We start from the raw sequence: 20,009 nt of genomic DNA, 5'->3' as shown, positions 1-20,009 counted from the left end.
TCTGAAGGTTATGGCGTCTGAAACTCAATGTCTGTCATTATTTAGTGACTTTATTCCTAAATGATTTGTCAGAAAACCACACATTTTATGAGGAGCAAACCAAAAATAAGAAGCAAAAATCTATTTATTTTGAAAAAATCTGGACAGTTGAGAGGTATAGTTCAGCCGGACCTGTCTTTGAGTTTGCTGCCCTTCCCCCCTCACAAAATCATGGTTGAATGGAGCATCCCCCTGCAGCCATTCCAGTGTCCCATTCCTTGGTTATTTCACCCCATTTACCACAAACACTGTAATGTGCATAATGCTTTACTTCTGAGATGATTTGGATTTCATTTGAAAGTTTTATTTTGCATTTTACAGCACAAACACTAATAGATATCTGCTAAACAAAGCAATGCAGTCTCACAATGAAAATAGACTTAGCATTAAAACTTCTCTGCCCTTGAAATTCACATTCATTGAAACAGCATTGAAACCCACATTCAAAGAAAATACATTTTGACAATGGCAGATAAAGATTAACTTTGGGCTGTTTTCAAATCATAGGCCCCTTGAACACGAAACATACACGTGCTCTTTGATATACCTTCCTGGTTGTATTAAATTGTATTCCTTGTACAATACAGTACAGTTAGAGGGCATTTTAAATTTATTGTTTTGAACATTTTTCCAGTAAACAATGAAACAAATGCATGCACCAATAATGTCAAAACTGCCCAATTTAGAACATTTCCATCTTAAAAGTCTACTCAAACTTCTACAGTCCACCAGTATCAGTAAATATGCACAATCTCTGAAGAAATAAAAGTCATCTCAGTAATTCCACATTAAAAAAATCTGTAACTAATGAAGTGGTTGCTGCTAGCAAACAACTTTATATGTCATTGTTTCATCTACAAATAAAGTGCCTGTTGCCCTTGAGGAATAAATTGCCTATGTTGCATTAAAATAATGATAAGCTAGTAACATCGCAATAGGGAATAATGGATGGCAGGCTGATAACAGGTTCATAGTTACTAGGTATCTTGGCCAAAAAGGAGTGCAGCATCAGGTCTAGTTTACGTTGTAGTAAGCCAACAATATCGAATTCGATATTGTCTGCACGACAATGTCAAAATTTCAGAACATCGCCCAGGTAAATGGAAATCTCTGCAAGGGGGAGATTTCCATTTACCTCAATGTAATGCAGTCTCGGAGTTGGTATATTTAAGTACGGGGGGTGTGGAGGGTGCCTATGCTAGTTAGTTTTTTTAATTGATTTTTTTTTACGTTATTCGACATTTTACTACTTCGATCAATAAAGTTCAACCTTTATTGATTTGATGTAGTAAAATTTTGATAACGTGATATAGACATGCAGCATCCACCCCCTTTACAACACAGTACAAGTATCAGCAATGCATCTACCTACTTTGGGAGTAGAACCCACAGCCTTCTGTATCAAAAGCAAGTACACTACTTGTTGTGCTATTAACAATGCAAGCAGACTCAGCATAAGCAGCACTAAACATTTGTTCCCCTGCAGCTGTCAGCTCTTTGTAAAATATACTTGACACTCAGCTGCATCTCTGAACTTCGCAGCACAAGTAATCTGGAAAAAGCCAAAATTTACTGGGGGGGGGGGGCAAAAGCCCAAAAACAGGGACACATTTTAAACATTGCTTGTATAATATTGGAAAGTTGCTAGAATAAAATGCTGTGTTACCACCATACATTTCACTACCAAGTCTTGAACCCAGGGGACCCTGTGCAAAACAGTCAGAGCAACATACCACTATGCCAAATCAGCTGTTTTGTAAAAGAGAGGAAGACTGAAACTTAAATGGCTACCATTTAGTGAATTCAGTTTTCACCATAGCTGTTAACCTCTTAGCACAAAACACCTGAACAAAGCCAATAATTTGGGAATACAGCCCCCAAACATATTCACTGAATTCAGTTCTCACCATAGCTCTCAACCTCCTAGCCAAAAACATGTGGATAAAGCCAGTAATGGAGGAATACAGCCCCCAAACATATTCAGTGAATTCAGTTCTCACCATAACCTAAGACTTGCAACTTCAATCAGCCATTTTAAAACCAGTCTCAAGTCATGTCTTTTCCTTTAAACCTATTTCTTTATACAACAATATCTGGGGTCTAAATAAATAAAATAAAATAGTTCTCAACCTTATCACATAAAACCTGGATGAAGCCAATAATGGGGGAATACAGTCCCAAAAATAGCAACAAATTTCAAATATCCATGTTATAAACTTAGAACATTGCTAGAATAAAAGGTTTTGTGTTACCATGTACTTTCTGGAGAATAGGAAGTCTGAAATTCAAATGCCTGTTATTTTTATTTAACATTTGTTAACCAGGAAAGTCTGACTTGGAACAAAAGCCAATTTTCAGCAAAGGCCCAGGGAGAAACACTCCAGACACGTCTTTGTAAGACGGGAGGACATGCAGACTCCACACAGAAGTCACCCCAGTCAAGAATCAAACCAGAGAACCTGTAGCTGTCAGGCAACAATGCTACCACTGCACTACTGACTTTTCAAGGAAAAACATACAGAAACCATGAATTTTATGAGGAACAGAACAAATATGAGGCAAAAATCTGCAAATATTTTACAAATGGTGGTGGGTAGGGAATTCTGGCCCTTGCCACCTGCACCCAAGGTACAGGGTTCAAGCCTGAGGTATTCTCTACCCACCACCATGCGTTCTCTCTAGCCACCAGTATATAGCAACTGGGGCATCACACACACACACACACACACACACACACACACACACACACACACACACACACACACACACACACACACACACACACTACCAGTGAGAGTAGGCTGGAAGCTCCAGCCTGCAGATGATGCAGTCTGGTGTCCTCTCCTGTCACCTTATCACCGCACAGACCTCTGGGCTGCAGGGCAGAGATGCCTTTCTCCCCTAACCAGACTGCCTGACACAGCAAGTCTAGAGTTCTGTGAGTACCAGGAACTCCAAGCACACATGTGTGGAGTTCCGGGACTCGAATTTTGGTTTTGTTTTATTTTCTTCTTTCTTTCTATAGGTGGGGGGCTGCAGTCCTGCAGTCCTATAACATGAATCACCCTGCTCCAGACTATTCCTTGTTCCCAGAAAAGAGGGCACTTGGTGCCCCAACCTGGATCTATCCAAACTGAACACCTTCTTGGTGGTCCCCCGATTCAAAATACTTATCTTGCAGCAGCTCCTGCCTATGCTCACACAAAATGCTTGGCTGGTGACACTAGACCTAAAAGATGTCTACCTCCACATCCCCATCTGGGAATCGTGCAGAAAATCCCTGCGCTTCAGAGCAGGTTATCAGCACTTTCAGTTCTCTGCACTACCCTTTGGATTATCTACTGCTCCCAGAGTATTCACTAAATGCTTGGCCCCGTCTATAGCATTCTGCAGACAAATATACAGATTTAGCCTTACCTGGACAACTGCCTCATTCAGGCGAACAACAAAGAAAAGTTGCTCCAGGATCTTCTCTTTGTCAAAAAAACTCCTAACTTCCCTAGGTTTCACCATCAATGAGAAAAAAATCAAAGCAAAACCCCACCAGGAAAATTGTTTTCCCGGCAGCTGTGCTAGATACAACAACCCTAATGGCCTTCCTATACCCAGAAAAGCAGAACTTCCTGCCTGTCTACTTCACCCAGCTGGCTTCCAGAAGTCACCTCACTGTGAGGAAGATCCTGCAAGCCCTGGGATACATGGCATCTTGCGTCCTTCTCATCCCTCCCACCAGGCTTCACATGAGAAAGCTTCAGTGGTACTTAAAGAACCTTTGGTGTCAGCACTCTCAGTCCCTGGAGACCACTCTCCCACTGATTCCTTGCATAAGGGATGAATTTCTCTGGTGGGCAGAGGCCTGTGCCATGAACAAGGGTCTTCCCTTCATCCTCCGCCCTTCCGGCCAGACCATCACCACTGATGCCTCAGACATAGCTTGAGGCACTTACCTAGCAGGCAGGTGTATCCAAGGCCTTTGGAATGCCCAGAAACTTCACTTGCACATCAACCAGAAAGAAATGATGGCAGTGCAAAATGCTCTGACTTCCTTCCAATCCCATCTCAGGCCAGGGGATGTCCTTATAAAAACAGACAACACCACAGTAATGTGGTTCATCAACAAGCAGGTGGGCACCCAGTCTTACCCCCTGTGCAGGTTAGCCATGAGTCTATGGATTACTGCCACCTCCATGGGGGCTACACCTGATTGCACAATACTTACCAGGGATCAACAACACACTGGCAGACCACCTACGCAGAAACATACTGGACCCCCATGAATGGCAGCTCCACAGGGAAACCTTTCTGCAAATCACCCAGGAGTGGGGGACGCCAGAGGTGGACCTCTTTGCCTCGCACTTCAACCACACTGCTGCACAAGTTTTGTACCATGGAGTATCACCTCTGAGCATGGAAGATGGATGCCTTGACCTTCCCCTAGAACTCCCTCTTTGTGGATGCATACCCTCCTCTGCCCCTTATTCTCAAGGTTCTGATCAAAATAAAAGAGGAGAGACCAAAGGCCATCCTCATCGCACTAGATTGGCCCAGACAGCATTGGTACCCCTTACTACACAGTCTGACCTTACAGCCCTCAAAGTTGCTTCCCCTAAGGTCAGATCTCCTGACCCAGGAGAGGGGGAAGGTACTGCACCCAGACCTACAGACTCTCAAGCTTTCAGCATGGCTCATACACTGAAAACTAGCAAAAAGTAATTGTTATGCAAACAGGTCCTGGACATCATTACAGAGGCCAGAAGGCCAAGCACAAGAAAATCTTATGCAGGAAAATGGAAAAGATTCTGCACCTGGAAACAATCAAAAGGGGGCAGTACCTCCCAACTTTCCATCCCTCTCATCCTGGATTACTTAGCCGAGTTGCTCAGTAGTGGCCTGTCCTTCTCCTTTATTAAAATCCATGCCTCGGCCATCTCTGCCCATTATGATTCAGACCCAGCCCTGTTCTCTCACCCTTTGATTAAGCAATTCCTCAGAGGGGCTTCTAATATCAGGCCTCCCAGAAGACCTCCTACTCCTCCCTGGGACCTGAATTATCTGTTAGAGAAACTAACCTTACCTGCTTTCGAACCTGCCGCTTCAACAGAATTGAAATACCTCTCCTGGAAGACTGCCTTCCAGCTAGCTATCACCTCAACCAAAAGGGTCTCAGAATTTCAAGCTGTCATGGCTGTCGAGCCCTTCACAAGTTTACATGCAGACAGGGTCTTCCTGAGGACTAATCCATCCTTTATGCCCAAGGTGGTATCTGATGTGACCCTTAACCAGGCTATACATCTTCCCACCTTCTTTTCCAACCCTCAAAATAAGGGAGAAAGAATTCTGCACTCACTAGACATGCACAGACAACTCAGATACTATCTGGACCACACTAAACCTTTCAGAAAAACTGACCAGCTCCTTGTAAGCTTTGCCCCAGGGGCAGAGGGGAAGCCCATCTCCAAACAAACCATTGCCAAATGGATTTCACACTGTATTTATTTTTGCTACAGACTACGTGGGAAATCCATCCCTAAGTTGATCCGTTCCCACTCCACTAGGGCAACCTCCACTTCTACTGCCTTCCTCAGAGGAGTACCTACCAGGGACATATTGGAAGCGGCCACCTGGACCTCTGTCCATACCTTTACAAAGCTTTACTACATACCTCTCTTTTCTACGTCTAGGGCAGGATTTGCCTCTGCAATTCTGCAGGGCCTCCTGATCCATACCTAGGACTCTTATCTGTCCTTCCACCCTTTACCTCAGCTTTGGGAATCCTCCCACAGGTGATGACTGCAGCAGTGAAACATGAAGAATATAGTACAGTTGTGTACACTTACCATAAATGTAGATGTTCGGGTGTATTCACTGTTGCAGTCTTGGTTTCCCTCCCTCCATCCTCCTTTTCACTTCTTCCCCTCAGGGGACACATGCTTTCCTAGGTGGCTCTTAGCCACCAGGACCACATCTCTCTTTTACCTTGTGCTTCTGATGGGTTAGGCAAGAAAAACTGATGACGTCGGCTGCCTTGATTTATAGTACTGACAACCTGACGTCAGACTACAGGCGAGAGCAGCTGGTGCACAAAAACATTGACTCTGGTATCTGGGCCGGCCGAGGGTTACCACAACAGGGATAACCCACAGGTGGTGACTGCAACAGTGAATACACTCGAACATCTACATTTAAGGTAAGTGTACACAACTGTACTTTTTAGTTTGAAATGAGTGCTTTATTCCAGGATTAGAATCTTACAGTGAAGTGTATGGAACTGTAAGCACATACTTAGCAGTACACTTAAAGGTTAGTTGCATCTGAGTCACAGGGTGCATCATTAATCACACTGAGAAATGACAGAGTATGTCCACTTCCTTATTCTGTCCAGTAATGGTGGGATTAGACTTTACACTGTTTGCTTTTTAGTTGATGAGGAGGCCTCAGTATTTTGATCTATTGGCTGCTTTTCTCGCCTACATTGCCTGCAGTTATCCCCATCTGTTCTCTTCCAAGGTAATCAGCTGTATGGTCTTTATTAGTCTGAGCCTCACCTGCATCCAGAAGCCATTCTCAAGAGCTATCTGCTGAAAATGTAGCTCAGATTTTTATTTAGCTGTTGTAAGAGTTTTTAAGTTTAACTTACTAGATTTCAGGAAGCTTAACTAACAATATTTCTACTCACCCCAGCATAAACACATACCTCTCAATCAACTGTCCAGATTTTTGCAGAATGTTCAAATTTTTTGCCTCATATTTTTGGACTCTTCCTCATAAAATTTTTGTTTTTCTGGCAAACCATTAAAGAGTGAACTCACTAAATAATTATAAATAATGAGAGACATTTGAGTTTCAGACTTCATATCCCTCAGAAAATGCCTAGCAATACAAAACTTGTTATTCTAGCAACTGTCCAAGTTTGCAGGAGCAATATTTAAAATTTGTCCCTATTTTTGGGCCTTTGCTCCCCCGTTATTTTTGACTTTGTCCATATTTCTTGCTCTGGGGAGGTTGAGAGGTATGGTAGGGACATGTCCCCCCACCTGTGTTAGCTTCCCCAGTAGTGCAGTCAAGACGCAGACATCACATAGTACTAGATCAAACATTGCCTTAGTGAATCAGGCAGAGTTCACTTCCAAGTTACTGGTAAGAAGTGGAATGTAATGGCAGTTGCTAAAGCCTTTTTAAGTAGTTCAGGTTTTCCAAACCTATGTTTAATCTATAAAGAATCATTGTACTTGTTCAAGTGGCTTGTCCAAAGGCTACAAAACATAGTGTCATATTCATTGACGGGTTGGAGTGAGTGAGTGAGTGAGTGAGTGAGTGAGTGAGTGAGTGAGTGAGTGAGTGAGTGAGTGAGTGAGTGAGTGAGTGATGGCTGATACCCCCATCCAAAGCTAGATTCAGAGCATTGTGCAGACTGAGTACAGAGTACAGGATAGACTACGACTCACATGCATCCATGAAGCAGATTAAGCTGGTAATCATTAGATAAAGAAATATGTTTCCTTATGTGGAATAATGTTGAATGCTTTAGGAAATTCAGGATAAGCAATGTGCACTGTAATTCCTTCATCCATTTCTTGCATAACTGTCCCCATTTCCTTTCTCCTGGCCTACACTCTTCTCAAGTAGTGCTGGTTTGCTCTGTTTTCTTCCACTCGTAGCTGCTTTCCTCTTCACTGCACATCTCTTGGATACCCTCCATCATGTAAGGTTAATTTGCTTTGCCATTTTTGAGGCAGCACAGTTGGACAGTCATAATGAAGGTGATGAAGACATGCATGTCTTCAAGGTGTGGGATTTGCACCACAGTTTAACATCTGTTTAAGAAATTTCATAATGTATTAATGCCTAGGCAGCCACTGTATGTGGTGAACACAGGTAAATATATGAATAAATTTAGTCTGAAGCCAAGAAATCTTTTCTTATTATAAGATATGGCGTGGCAATCTTGTATGCACAAGTGAAGCTGGGTACACTGTGTAGATGTACAAGTAAAATGCACTCTGTGGGTGCATGTGTCTGTGTGTGGTTGGGGGGCTTGTCTGTACATGCACATGTATATATGAGTATGGGCACAGGTGTTGTGTGTGTGTGTGTGTGTAAATATATATATATATATATATATATATATATATATATATATATATATACACACACACACACACACGTGTGTGTGTTTGCATGTCTGTGTGTTTAACATCCAGCATTTACTTTCTATGCATGTTCTAAGTATATAGCTCCTACCTCTGCATCCCCGTAGGATGTATCATGCTTCCTCAGTGTAACCAAGACTAAGCTTTTCATTTTAAAGGTGTAAAGCTAACTTTAGAAACAGGTATAATGTCAGCTGATTTTCTCTCTGTACTCCTTGCTTTCCAGGCATGATCATACGATTGTTGATACAGTGCTTGCTGCTCCTCGTGCAGCACAACAGGATATTGTGAATGTAACAGAGAAAAATGTAAGCCTGCAAGCCTTTAATGAGCTGAAGGTTTCTCCTGGCTACTACACTGTGGCATCAGACAAAGGTAATGATAACATTATTAATGACAGAATATTAAGAAGGGAAAAGTTGATTAACAGTTTATTTTTCTATATATAGCATGGTGGCAGACATAGTTACAAGGTATGTTTAGTATAGTTAATGTAAATTAAATGTTATGATCTTATACTTGCTTACTCTGGTCTGCTAGTCACACACACACACACACACATATATATATATATATATATATATATATATATATATATATATATATCTATAAAACTACAAAGCTGTCTAAACTAAGGCATTTCTGACTGTGTTCTGGGGCAGGTGAACTGTCCTTTTCCATATGTAACTAAGCACTGGGTAAATACTTCAGATACAGTTAAGCATTCGTGCAGCTGGTTATGGTTATATTTCGGTTGCATTGTAACATTGTAGTGTAGCTACTCTGTATTCATGGAAAGCAGGGTCTTGTATTTGAAGTGTATTATTTATTTAACATTTGTTTACCGGGAATGTCTGACTGGGACAGAACCATTTTCAGTGGAGGCCCGGGGAGAAAACCTCCAGAGGTACTTAACAAATTATGTAGATAACAATAAATTTACACACATATATGAAAACAGTAGTTTAGAATTACATTTACTAGTGTATGACAGAATATATATATATATATATATATATATATATATATATATATATATATATAGAGAGAGAGAGTAGTATTTGATGCAGAAGAACAATGAATAGTTTAAACAGTGCTGTAGTGTTACCCACAATAAATTACCAATAGTTTAGACAGTATTGTAGTATTTGAAACAAACATCATTTTAATGTGTCATTCTCATTACTGAACAAATCCTAATAAAGTGATGCTGCAGATTGAAAATGTGGGTAAGCGAACGACAAGGAAGTGCACAAGACAAGTGACGTAGCCAGCAGGCCAAGAGTTAACTACTGAAAGCAGTAGATCAGGGATAAAAGGTGGGTCGATAGGAGAGGACACAAGAATGAGAAAGAAAGATAAGATAGAGAGAGCGAGAGAAGTTATGGTTAAGGAATGGAAGTATGAGAGAGGAAAGACAGTTTATAGGTACTAATAGAAGAAAGATGTATAGGGAAGAAGGAAAGAAGTTAAGGTAAAGATATTAAACACAAAGGAAGGGAGGTATACGCAAGGAGGAAAGGAGTAAGTTCATAAGTTTAGTTAAAAGTGATGGATGTAAAATGGTAGGAAGAAAACTGTTTCGTTAGAGGTCATGGGGAATAACATTTAGCCAGCACTAGTGCATGGGCAAAGCAGTTTGCTATTGAGGAAGGACCTGTGTAGGTTTTTAGAGTGAGCTGGGTCAGCAGTAGTAATGACAGGCTGCGGAATAGTTTTACAGATTTTGGAGACATAGTTAGAATAGAGAGAGTCCACAGCTGTATTGTTGGATTTGGATAGCTGTAGTAGAGGTTTATTTGAGGATTGGAAGATACGATTGTTGGTGTACGGTTGTAGCATTTTTTAAGAGCAGGAGTTTTTTTTCAGTTGCTGTACCAGTCTGTGGGCATTAATGAGCTCAGTGTAGCTGAGGTGATGGGGTAATTCTAGCCAGTTGAGTTGTTGTAAGGCAGAGCTGTGGTGAGACCTATGTGGAGAGTTAGTAGCGAATTTAGCAATTTTATTGTAGCAAGTTTCCAGCTTGACTAAATCAGTTTTCCTTAGGTTGGTGAAGATAAGGGAGGCATTTAACAGAGAGGAGAGTAGGTGAGTTCTGGCAATTGCTTGTCTTGTGGTGTTAGTGAGGAAAGGCTTGATTCTATACAAAGCAGCTATTTTTTTGTGTGTTTTTTGGATAGACTGTGATAGGTGTTTATCGAATTTCAGATTATCTAGTAGATCACCTAGCAATTTCATTTGGGCTACTGTTGATATTATGTATTGTTTGAAGAATATAGTTAGAATAGGGTAGTGGGGGTCTCATGATTTATCGGGGTGAAAGAGCATGAGTTTAGTTTTAGAAGGATTCAGAATCAGTTGTGTGTCTGATAACCAGGCTTCGACAGCTAAGAAGTACCATTGTCTCCTCGCTTTGAGTTGTTTTAGTGTAGGTTCAGCGCAGATGTCAGTAGACTCGTCAGCATATTGAACAATGGAGGCTAGAGTAGTAGGTAGCTGTATGCAGTCTGTTGGTAAATATACTGAAAAGGACCTAGAATTGAGCCTTGGCAGACCCCCATGTGATAGGTAAGAGAGGTGAGCGCTCTTGTTGCCATTTGACAGCTTGTTGTTTGTTAGTTAAGTAACTGTCAAACCATAGAAGCGATAAAGGATTGAGTTTTAGAGTGGAAAGTTCATTAAGGAGTTTCTGATGAGAGACAGTATCAAAAGCTTTAGATAGATCTAAGAAGATCGAGAACATAAAATTTTCATCATTTCTATGTTGGTTGATAGTACTGGTAAAACTTATGAGGGCAGGCGTGGTACTGTGACTTGGGCAGAAACGGTGCTGCATGTTAGACAGGAGATTATTAGATAACAATTAGTTTAAGGGCCGCATACGGATGCATTTTACTAAAGTTTTGACAAGGGGAGCTAAGACTGCTGTGGATCTGTAGTTGGAGAATAATAGAGTTCCCACATTTGTGCAGAGGGATTATGTAAAATATTTTCCAGATTACAGGAACATATTGTTCAGATGTAGAGCCATTGATTAGTACAGAGACAGGATAGGAGATGGCGTCCATTGCGAGTTTCAGGAATTCAGTGCAGGTTATCAGCTGCAAGGGTTGTGGGCTTTAGTTTAGAGAGTAATTTTTTTGTGGTATATATTTGTATAGGTTTGAAAGAGGAGTCACTGGCATCTTTGAGTATAGTAGGGATAGTTGTAGGTGTATTGCAGTGGGTTCTAGTAAGTCAGTGTATAGAATTTGCAAAGAAAGAGTTAAATGTTCAGCTATGCTGTCATTACTGTTAGTGGTTGATGGGGTAGGAGTAGAGGATTGACCTGGTTGAAGGAGTTTGTTTATGGCTGACCAGAACCTTTTGGGATTGTTATAGTGCTTTTGTTGTATTAAAGTATAGTATGTTTTTTTTTGTCAAATTTGACCTGGGTTTTGGCTTTATTTCATAGTTGTCTATACTGTTCTAGGTTAACTTGATTTTTGTTTGTGTGCCACAGTGTCCAGGCTTTGTCTCTTACCTTGAGAAAAATTTTTGTTAGCCAAGGAGCAAAGTTAGATTTTACTCAAGTAGTTCTACATGGGGCTAGTCTGTTTAATATGTCAGGGAAGGTAGCACTGAAATAATTTGCAGCAGTATCAAGGGGTAGTGTTTTGAGTGTATACAAAGTGTTTATGCTTCTGTCCATGTACATCTTTTTAAGTCCTGTTTGATTGTGACCTAGTTGGATATGTTTAGATGATGGAGCTCTCGCTTTTGGACTTTGGGCTTTTAGATGCTGATTTGTCATTTCAGGATGGTAGAGCTTTCCTGCAGTAAATGAAAAATGGGGATATAGAAAATAGGACTCATGATTTTTTCTTACAAGTTGTGGTTCACCTTTTCTGACAGACTAACCCAATAGTGTACACTGGTGTAGGAGAGTTCTGTACTTAATGCTGTCAATAATGTTATCAAAGAAGGACTTCATTATTTCAGTTCTAAGCACATTTTAGGTTGCAGCTGGATCTGGGACCATTGTCTTATTCCTGTCCATCCTTCCATCCATCCATCCACAACCACTTTTCCCATTTGTACACTTGGGTGAGGGTGTCATATTATATAATTAATGACATGTGTCTTGCATCATTGGTTAAAGATAACCATGCACACATATGCAGCAAGCCACGTTCCATCATGCCTCATTGGTTAAAGATAACATGGCTCATTTGTAACATTTTAGTGTTATATATTTTCCCCTTCTGCCCATTTCTACAGTTGATTAGATGTACAACTGACAAGGGAGTCAGTGTATCCACAATGTAATACTATGTCTGGTTCTGAACTAGTAGACCTGTGATATTCCACTTCCTAAAGTATTGCTTTAAGCTACTGCACAGTAGTGCTCTAGGGTAGGTGTTTAATGGGCATGCACTCTGCAAGATATCCATGTACTTCTTGTAGATGTAATTGTTCTCACACTGAAGTAAATGCAAAACAGGATGACCTAGCCCCAAGAAATAATCTGTATGTGTTAGATTAGTATTTTTCATTTTAGCTTTAAAATGACTTTACTGAGTATATTATTTCTGTACCAGATGCCCAGGGAATGGTTGAGTTTCAGGAAGGCGTTGAATCAGTGGATGTTCGTGTTCCGCTTTTCATTAAAGATGAAGATGATGATGAGAAACACCTTCGTGTAGAGGCAGTGGATGTCCCATTTGGGATAGCAGAGATTGGCCGGAGATTTGTCAATATCACTGTGATTAAGGAACAAGGTAACATTAAAAAATGCAACTTGCATTTTGCTGTTAGATTACAATTTAAGGTAAAACCATTTGTACTTTTAGAAGGTCCTTTGTAGAACTGAGCAAGCTCTTTTTCTGTCGGTCAGTTTTGAAATAGGGCAGTGTTAATAATTGTGGTATTTCCATGCCTGCATGGTATCTCAGAATTTGGAACTAAAGATGTGAGAATGCTCAGGCATATCCTAAAGCGTGAACTGTTGAAAAACCTTTCCTCACCATGTAGATAGTAATTCCAGCTTTCTCAGTCTCTTGTCTTCTGCTGTCCTTCGCCTGTTCAGCCCCCTGCCTCCAGAGTCCCCTGATGAGTTGTCATCTGCCTCATAGTACCCACTTACTGCCACAAGCAGTATCCAGGGGAATGCATTGAACAGACGGCCTCGAAACTGAGAAGCTACACTTCTGAAAAGCTTCATTTCTTAGTCCAGTTTGATCAAGGACTTAAGACTAGTAAAGCACCATAATTTCATATTTAAGGTGTAAAGGGTGTCTTACATTGTGTTTACCTGCAAATTCATGTGTACTCGCTTGCTATCTCTTTTAGGAGTTGCTTCCGACTCCTAGAGTGACTCCACGAAGAACCACAGTTACTACTTAAGGATTAATGTGTATAACTGACATGATGATCCCTACTAATAACCTTAGTAGGGCAGGAGAGAGCATGTGTCTCTATACATAGAGCAATCAGAAGATGAACATACAACAATAGAAACACTTTTTGATGAGAGAAGCTTTACTTTGACTCCTTTTCTGTAAATTCCACAATGCAGACACAGAAATCTAATTCAAACTGGAAACAGTTTCTTTCAAAAACGTTGTCTCCCACTCAGCTTTGCTTCTTCATATTCAATAGAGCCATTGGATTTAAGAGACAGAGGGAGAGACAAATAGAAAAAACTTCCAGGCCCACAAAAACTTTATACAGAAAAAGTAGCTTGTCCTGAAAGTAACACAAATTTAACACTTCTTCACATAACCCAATAGTAACCCAAGATGCAAGGAAATTTTCCATTGTTTCCATCATCAAGATAGCCAAAGATCTCCTGAATAAACATGCATTTATCCATGCTAAAATGAAAGGCCTGAAATGCCCACATGCTAGTTACCCTTTTTACTACTCTGCAAGACTTTATTCTGTATGTTTTTTTCTCCAGCTGTTTTGATCTGTTACTGTACAAGTATTTCAACCTGCTGGTCTTCTGTTGGCGTTTGTATAAGAGGTACTGTTTTTTTTTCCATTTCATCGATTTACTTTTCGAACTTTTACCTGGCAACCATCATCTCTGTGTGCTAGATTTCTATTATGGTGTCTTTGTCATATATCTACAGAGGGCATACATATAGGGCATAGAGGATATATCTACAAAGGGGTCCAAATGGAGAGATGAAAAGTCAGCAAGCAAAGGAGAGTAGTATTGCTGAAATTGAATTCATGCTCATGTCTTGGTGAGTACCTTCGGGAGGTGGACTCTGTTTTTACAAAATCTTACCAAGGCAACACTGATATATAGAATGTATTTATATAGCATATATCATGGTCAGAAATAGGTCAACAATTAAAAGAGATAGCTGGGTGCACAAGACCCAGGATAAAAAAGTGCCCAATCTTGGTAGGTGCACTGGTGCAAGGAATGGAAAAATGACAGCGTAGAATCCTCAAAATACAGAAACATTCCTACAATGGGGCTAGGCCAGACCCAGGGGGAGGATGGTCCCTCTGTTGTGGAAGGAAGCAGCAGTCCACAAAAATCACAAACTGATAGGTCAAAGAAGGGCCATAAAGATGACGGAGTGGATTATTGAGGAAAAGAAAGAAATTATGTGTTGTTACTATTATGCAAAAACCCCAGAATTTCCAGACACAAGATATACAAGACGATTAAGAGAGAAATTAGAGCAAAGAAAAATACTTCCACAAGAAAGTGTCAGAAGCTTCAAATGAAAAATTGCATTAATTAATACAACATATTTGTAAAACAGTATATAGATCAAGAAACTTTGATCTGTTTGGAAAATGAAGCATCTGAGGAAGTGCGATAATATAAATAACCAAACCTATAGCTATTTGAAAAGTATAAAAAAGAAATATAGGCATGGTAAAGAAAGAGAGATTTGATATGGTGCAATATTTATGCAAAGGAGAAAGCCAAATAAATCAATATAAAGAAGGCAGCCCCAAAGATATTCAAAGAGAAATACATGCAAAGGCATCTGGATATGGAAAATTTCACAATAAAAAATAATATCACAAAGATGGAATGTAGAAAAGAAGATCTGTAAAGTAGAAGTTAAAAAAATAGAAGTTGAAATTATGGAGTACCTGAGAAGTGAAGGATTTGGTGTAGAAGGTCTAATACAGCTTACATCATAGCATGATGGAGTGAGTCCCCAAGTTAAGGAGAAACAGGAAGATCAGGAGACATCTGAAGAAGAAATATGGACAAGGGAAAGAAAAAGAGATTTAATATGGTGCAATATTTATGCAAAGGAGAAAGCAAAACTAACCAATACAAAAAGAGCAACAACAAATATATTTGAATAGAAATAAAGGCAAAGGAATCTGGACATGTAAAACTTTACAATACAAAAACTAAGATGAGAAAGAGGAAAAGTAGAAAAGGAAATTAATAATGGAGAAGTTAAAGAAATAGAAACTGAGGTTATGGAGTACCTGTAAAGTGAAGGATTCAGTGTAGAAAAACGAATGCAGAAAACACCACAACAGGATAGAGCAATGGATATCCAAATTAAGAGGAAAACAGAGGAACAGGAAGCAATTATTCAAGTGCCATATCAAGATATTTTGGAGCCTTCCACAGGAAACCAGTATAAAGGTTCACCTGAAGCTAGACAGCAAGAAAAGGAACAGGAAACTGTGGAAACTCTGATGCAGTCAATGTTGAAGAGTGATAGGCTAGTGAGTTCCCATACGGATGGCACAGGATGAAACTGAAGAGAATGTGCCACAGGAAGATGCTATAGAACTTTCTATAGAATGCCAGCAGGAAATGGAAAACAAGAGATGCACCCTCAGTTTGGAAGAAAATGAGCTAAGAGAAGAGTTGCTTGCTTTAGTAGACATGGATAGATATATTAATATCAATGAGAGAAATAGATTGCAGAAGGTCAGTAAAACCCAAAAAGTCAGAAGTCTGATAAAATAAATGAACATAGTAATTAGGACTGTCCATAGAGATCCATGTGATATAACAGAAGTAAACAGGATTTATTACTGTGCTGCTAAATTAATAACTGATAAAATTCTACCACAAGAACACAGGGTAGTGAGGGAGAGAAAGGGGAGAAATTGAATACCATCATGGAAGTATTGAATAGAGAAATAAAGCAATTAAGACAAGAAGTGTCACTGTTAGAAGACTATAGAAGAGGGAATAGATCAACAAAAATACTAAGAAAGATAGATGTGATTAAAGCAATGCACAGTATTATAACAGACCAGGATCTATCGTGCACTATCACAAATAACAAACTAAAAAATTTAGCACAGATAGAAAAACTTAACAGATACACAGATAAATATAAAAGTACAAAATAACCAATTTATTGATGACCCAAAAAAGTTTTATAAAGAACTGGGAAACAAGGTAAAAGGAATTAAAAGACCGCCAAAAAAAAGAGGAAATAGAGACATTTTGGAGACGTATCTATGAAAATCCTGTGGAACATAACAGAGATCCTACATGCACAGAAGTAAAAGAAAGAATAAGAAGTTTAAAGGTGCAGGATATGAATTGGGATGAAGTAACAGCCAGAGATATTGAAACAAAATTAAGAAAAGCCTCTAATTGGAAAACCCCAGGCTCAGATGCAGTACCTAACTTTTGGTTAAAAGTATTAACATCTTTGCATGAAGATTTAGCCATGAGTAAGTACTATTTATATGCACACCCCGAACAGACACCAACCTGGCTAACAACAAGCAAAACAATGCTCCTACTGAAGAGGGAACTTGCAAGTTTTCTGAAAAATTATAGACCAGTAACTTGCCTTCCGATGACGTATAAACTGCACATGGGAATTGATGCTGAAAAGAGTTTATAGTCATTTAGAAGAAAACTCAATTATGGCAGTACAACAAAAGGTCAATAAAAGAAAGTCATGTGGGACAACTGATCATTTGTTGTTAAATAAAGTCGTACTGGAGAACTGTAAAAAGGGGAAGAACTTAAGTATGGCATGGAGTGACTATAAAAAAGCATTTAATAGTATCCCACATTCATGGATAAAAGAGTGCTTAAAAATGTATAAGATACATCCTACACTAATCAAATACATTACAGCGACCATGAAACAGTGGCAGACCACTTTGCAATTAAAGCATGATAAAGGACAAATTGTTATCCCAGGGATAAAAATTCAAAGAGGTTTATTCCAGGGTGACTCTTTGTCACCACTGCTATTCTGCCTTGCCCTTAACCCATTAACCTGTCTAGTTAACAGCTTAGGCCATGGCTGCAATTTGGCTCCTAGAAAACAACAAAGTGTAAAGACTTCTCATCTTCTCTTTGTCAATGATTTAAAACTGTATAGCTCATCAGATGAGGAACTGAAAGCACAGCTACAGGTTGTCAAAACTTTTTCAGATGATATAAGAATGTCATTTGGTCTTGATAAATGTGCAAAGTAGGAAAGCTGCAACACCAGGAAAACATCAGTTTGGGATAAGAATGTGATATAAAAGTAGTTGAGCAAGAAGGAGTTTATAAATATTTGGGAACTGATGAAGGACCAACAATAAATCACGAACAACTGCAAATAAAATTTAGGAATATTTCAGAAGACTTAAATTAATACCGAAAACAGCACTGATATCTAGGAACAAAATTCAAGCTATAAACCAATTTGCTTTTCCTGTCCTTACTTACAGTTTTGGAGTGATTGACTGGCTCCAAAATGTGTTGGCTAGATTAGATAGGAAAACAAGAAGGATGCTTCATAATCACCAAATGATTTATGAAAATCAGTGTATACCAAGATTATATATTCCCCGTTCTGAAGGAGGGATGGGCCTCCTTGAAATTGATTACATGTATAGATCTGTAATTGTGGGACTCCACACATATCTGCTGACCTCACAAGATCCAAACGTAGTAAAAGCTTTGAAACACGAGGAGAATAAATCTACGATGACTTCTCTGTTTAATTTAGCTGAAGCTTATTGGCATTGAGCAGAAAAGGAAATCAAACTAGAAGTGGGTAAAAATCAGGCAGCAACTGAATGTGCCAAAAAACAAAATAAAGAATATAAGGTGAAGGATCAGATGAGAAGGCAAGAAGTGTGGAAAATGCATAAATATAGTTGCAAGTATAGAAAACTTGCGGAAGAACCTCATGCTGATTAGGAGCGAATGCATGAATGGATAAGGAGAGGTGAATTCAAACCAAGAGATGAAAGGTTAATATTGGCAGCACAAGACAGTGGGATACGTACACATTGGTATACAAAGTCCATTGAACATGTGGGAGAAACAGACAAATGTAGGTTTTGCAAAACAGAATTAGAAACAGTTGCACACCTCGTTGCTGGTTGCAACATACTAATGGCTGAAGGACTATATACTGAAAGGCATAATAATGTGGCGAGACTGCTGCACTGAGGATTCTGCAAACGTTATGGTACTGAAGTGGCTGAAAAACACTGGAAACATGAGCCACAAAGCATCATAGAAAGTAAAGTCTACATCACATGGGATCATCCATTACCAACAGTTCATAAGATAGATGCTAGAAAACTGGATATAGTGGTCCAAGAAAAGAAGACAAAAGTAGCACTGATCATTGAAATTGCCACATCCAGTGACTACAGTGTCCTGCGTACAGAGAGACACAAAAGTCATCAGGATTTGCATCATCTCTATGCTGTGCAACACTTACACCATTCTAATTTTTATTTGGTTTTAAGACAGCAACTCTGAACAGATGTACAGCACAGGTAAAGCACTAGTTCCACTTCCAGATGTACAAGTAGTATGCCTTACTTCCTAGTGCCATGCAACATTACAGCTAGCTAGATCGCTGTTTATGAACCTCTAGACTTAAATCTGGATCCTCCTGTTACAGTTTACTATTTTTACAGCACTGAGAATATGAGTTCATATTTTGTTCCCATGCTCCAACTTTGAAAGAGAGGGCTTTGCTTCCTCAATCACAGTGACAGAACATAGCCACAAGATGGCATTGCTCAGTAAAACAGTAGCAGCCTAAGATAGCAAGCAAATCACTGTTTACTTAGCATAAAAGTCAGAACATACAACTGGTATTTTCAGCTTGTTTATTTCTGATAGTAAGTTTAGTGAGCTACATAAGTGGAGTGTGTGAATATGCACTAGAAATATATCCTGCTGTTTGTTCGTATGCAGCAAACATACAAATGTAGCTACATATTTTTATTTATATACTGGATGCCTTAGCTATTTAAAAAAAGATCACTATTTACTGTTTGTTCACCATGTAAATGGACTTGTCTATTGACACATTTCAGCCAGACCCAAATTCAAAGAACAGAAAACACATCACAGTTTTTCTAATCAAAATTGTATACAGAATGAGTACACAGCAAAATTTAGAACAATACAGTAAGATTCATTGTAGATAAGGCAAAGAGTAAAAGATCCAAACTGCAGAATAAGAAATGCATAAAATACAGTGTGATCATATATGTAATACATAAACTCCTACATACATGTGAAGTATCTGAGTATGACATGGTATTTGAGTGAGAAAAGTTTCTTAGATGAGTCCTGTTGTTCATGATATACAGGATGGTAAGTTACCTAACTGTTGTCATGGTAGCAGTTGCAGGTAGATTCCGTAAAGAGATGGTCTTTGAGTCCATCTTTTAAGCATTTAATGGTTTCTAGATTTTTGATGTCATTAGGCAGGTGGTTCCAAGTAGCAGGACCCAGTCTAGAGAAGGATGTCTCGCTTCTCTCAATCTTTTTTCAATGAATGTATGAGACGTGGGTTTGTAAAATGAAGGTAATGGTTTTGTCATTTCTGGAGAGTTCATGTT

General features: G+C 39.4%; 1 protein-coding gene across 4 annotated transcripts in view; it reads left to right on the top strand.

Annotated features, from left to right (window-relative positions):
- Positions 1–20,009, top strand: part of ITGB4 (integrin subunit beta 4) — a 1,147,860-nt gene that overhangs the window by 734,348 nt on the left and 393,503 nt on the right. For all 4 annotated transcript variants that reach the window (XM_044084971.1, XM_044084972.1, XM_044084974.1 and 1 more), the window contains exons 24-25: positions 8,416–8,564; positions 12,770–12,949. In XM_044084971.1, the coding sequence (XP_043940906.1) occupies positions 8,416–8,564; positions 12,770–12,949 (329 nt within the window). The remainder of the gene's footprint in view (positions 1–8,415; positions 8,565–12,769; positions 12,950–20,009) is intronic.

This window comes from Protopterus annectens, chromosome 10.part0 (assembly GCF_019279795.1).
Source record: "Protopterus annectens isolate FY-2018-M chromosome 10.part0, PAN1.0, whole genome shotgun sequence".
Classification (NCBI taxonomy): Eukaryota; Metazoa; Chordata; order Ceratodontiformes; family Protopteridae; genus Protopterus; species Protopterus annectens.
Note: the sequence above shows the minus strand (reverse complement) of the source record. Positions and strands in the feature narration are given on the sequence as shown.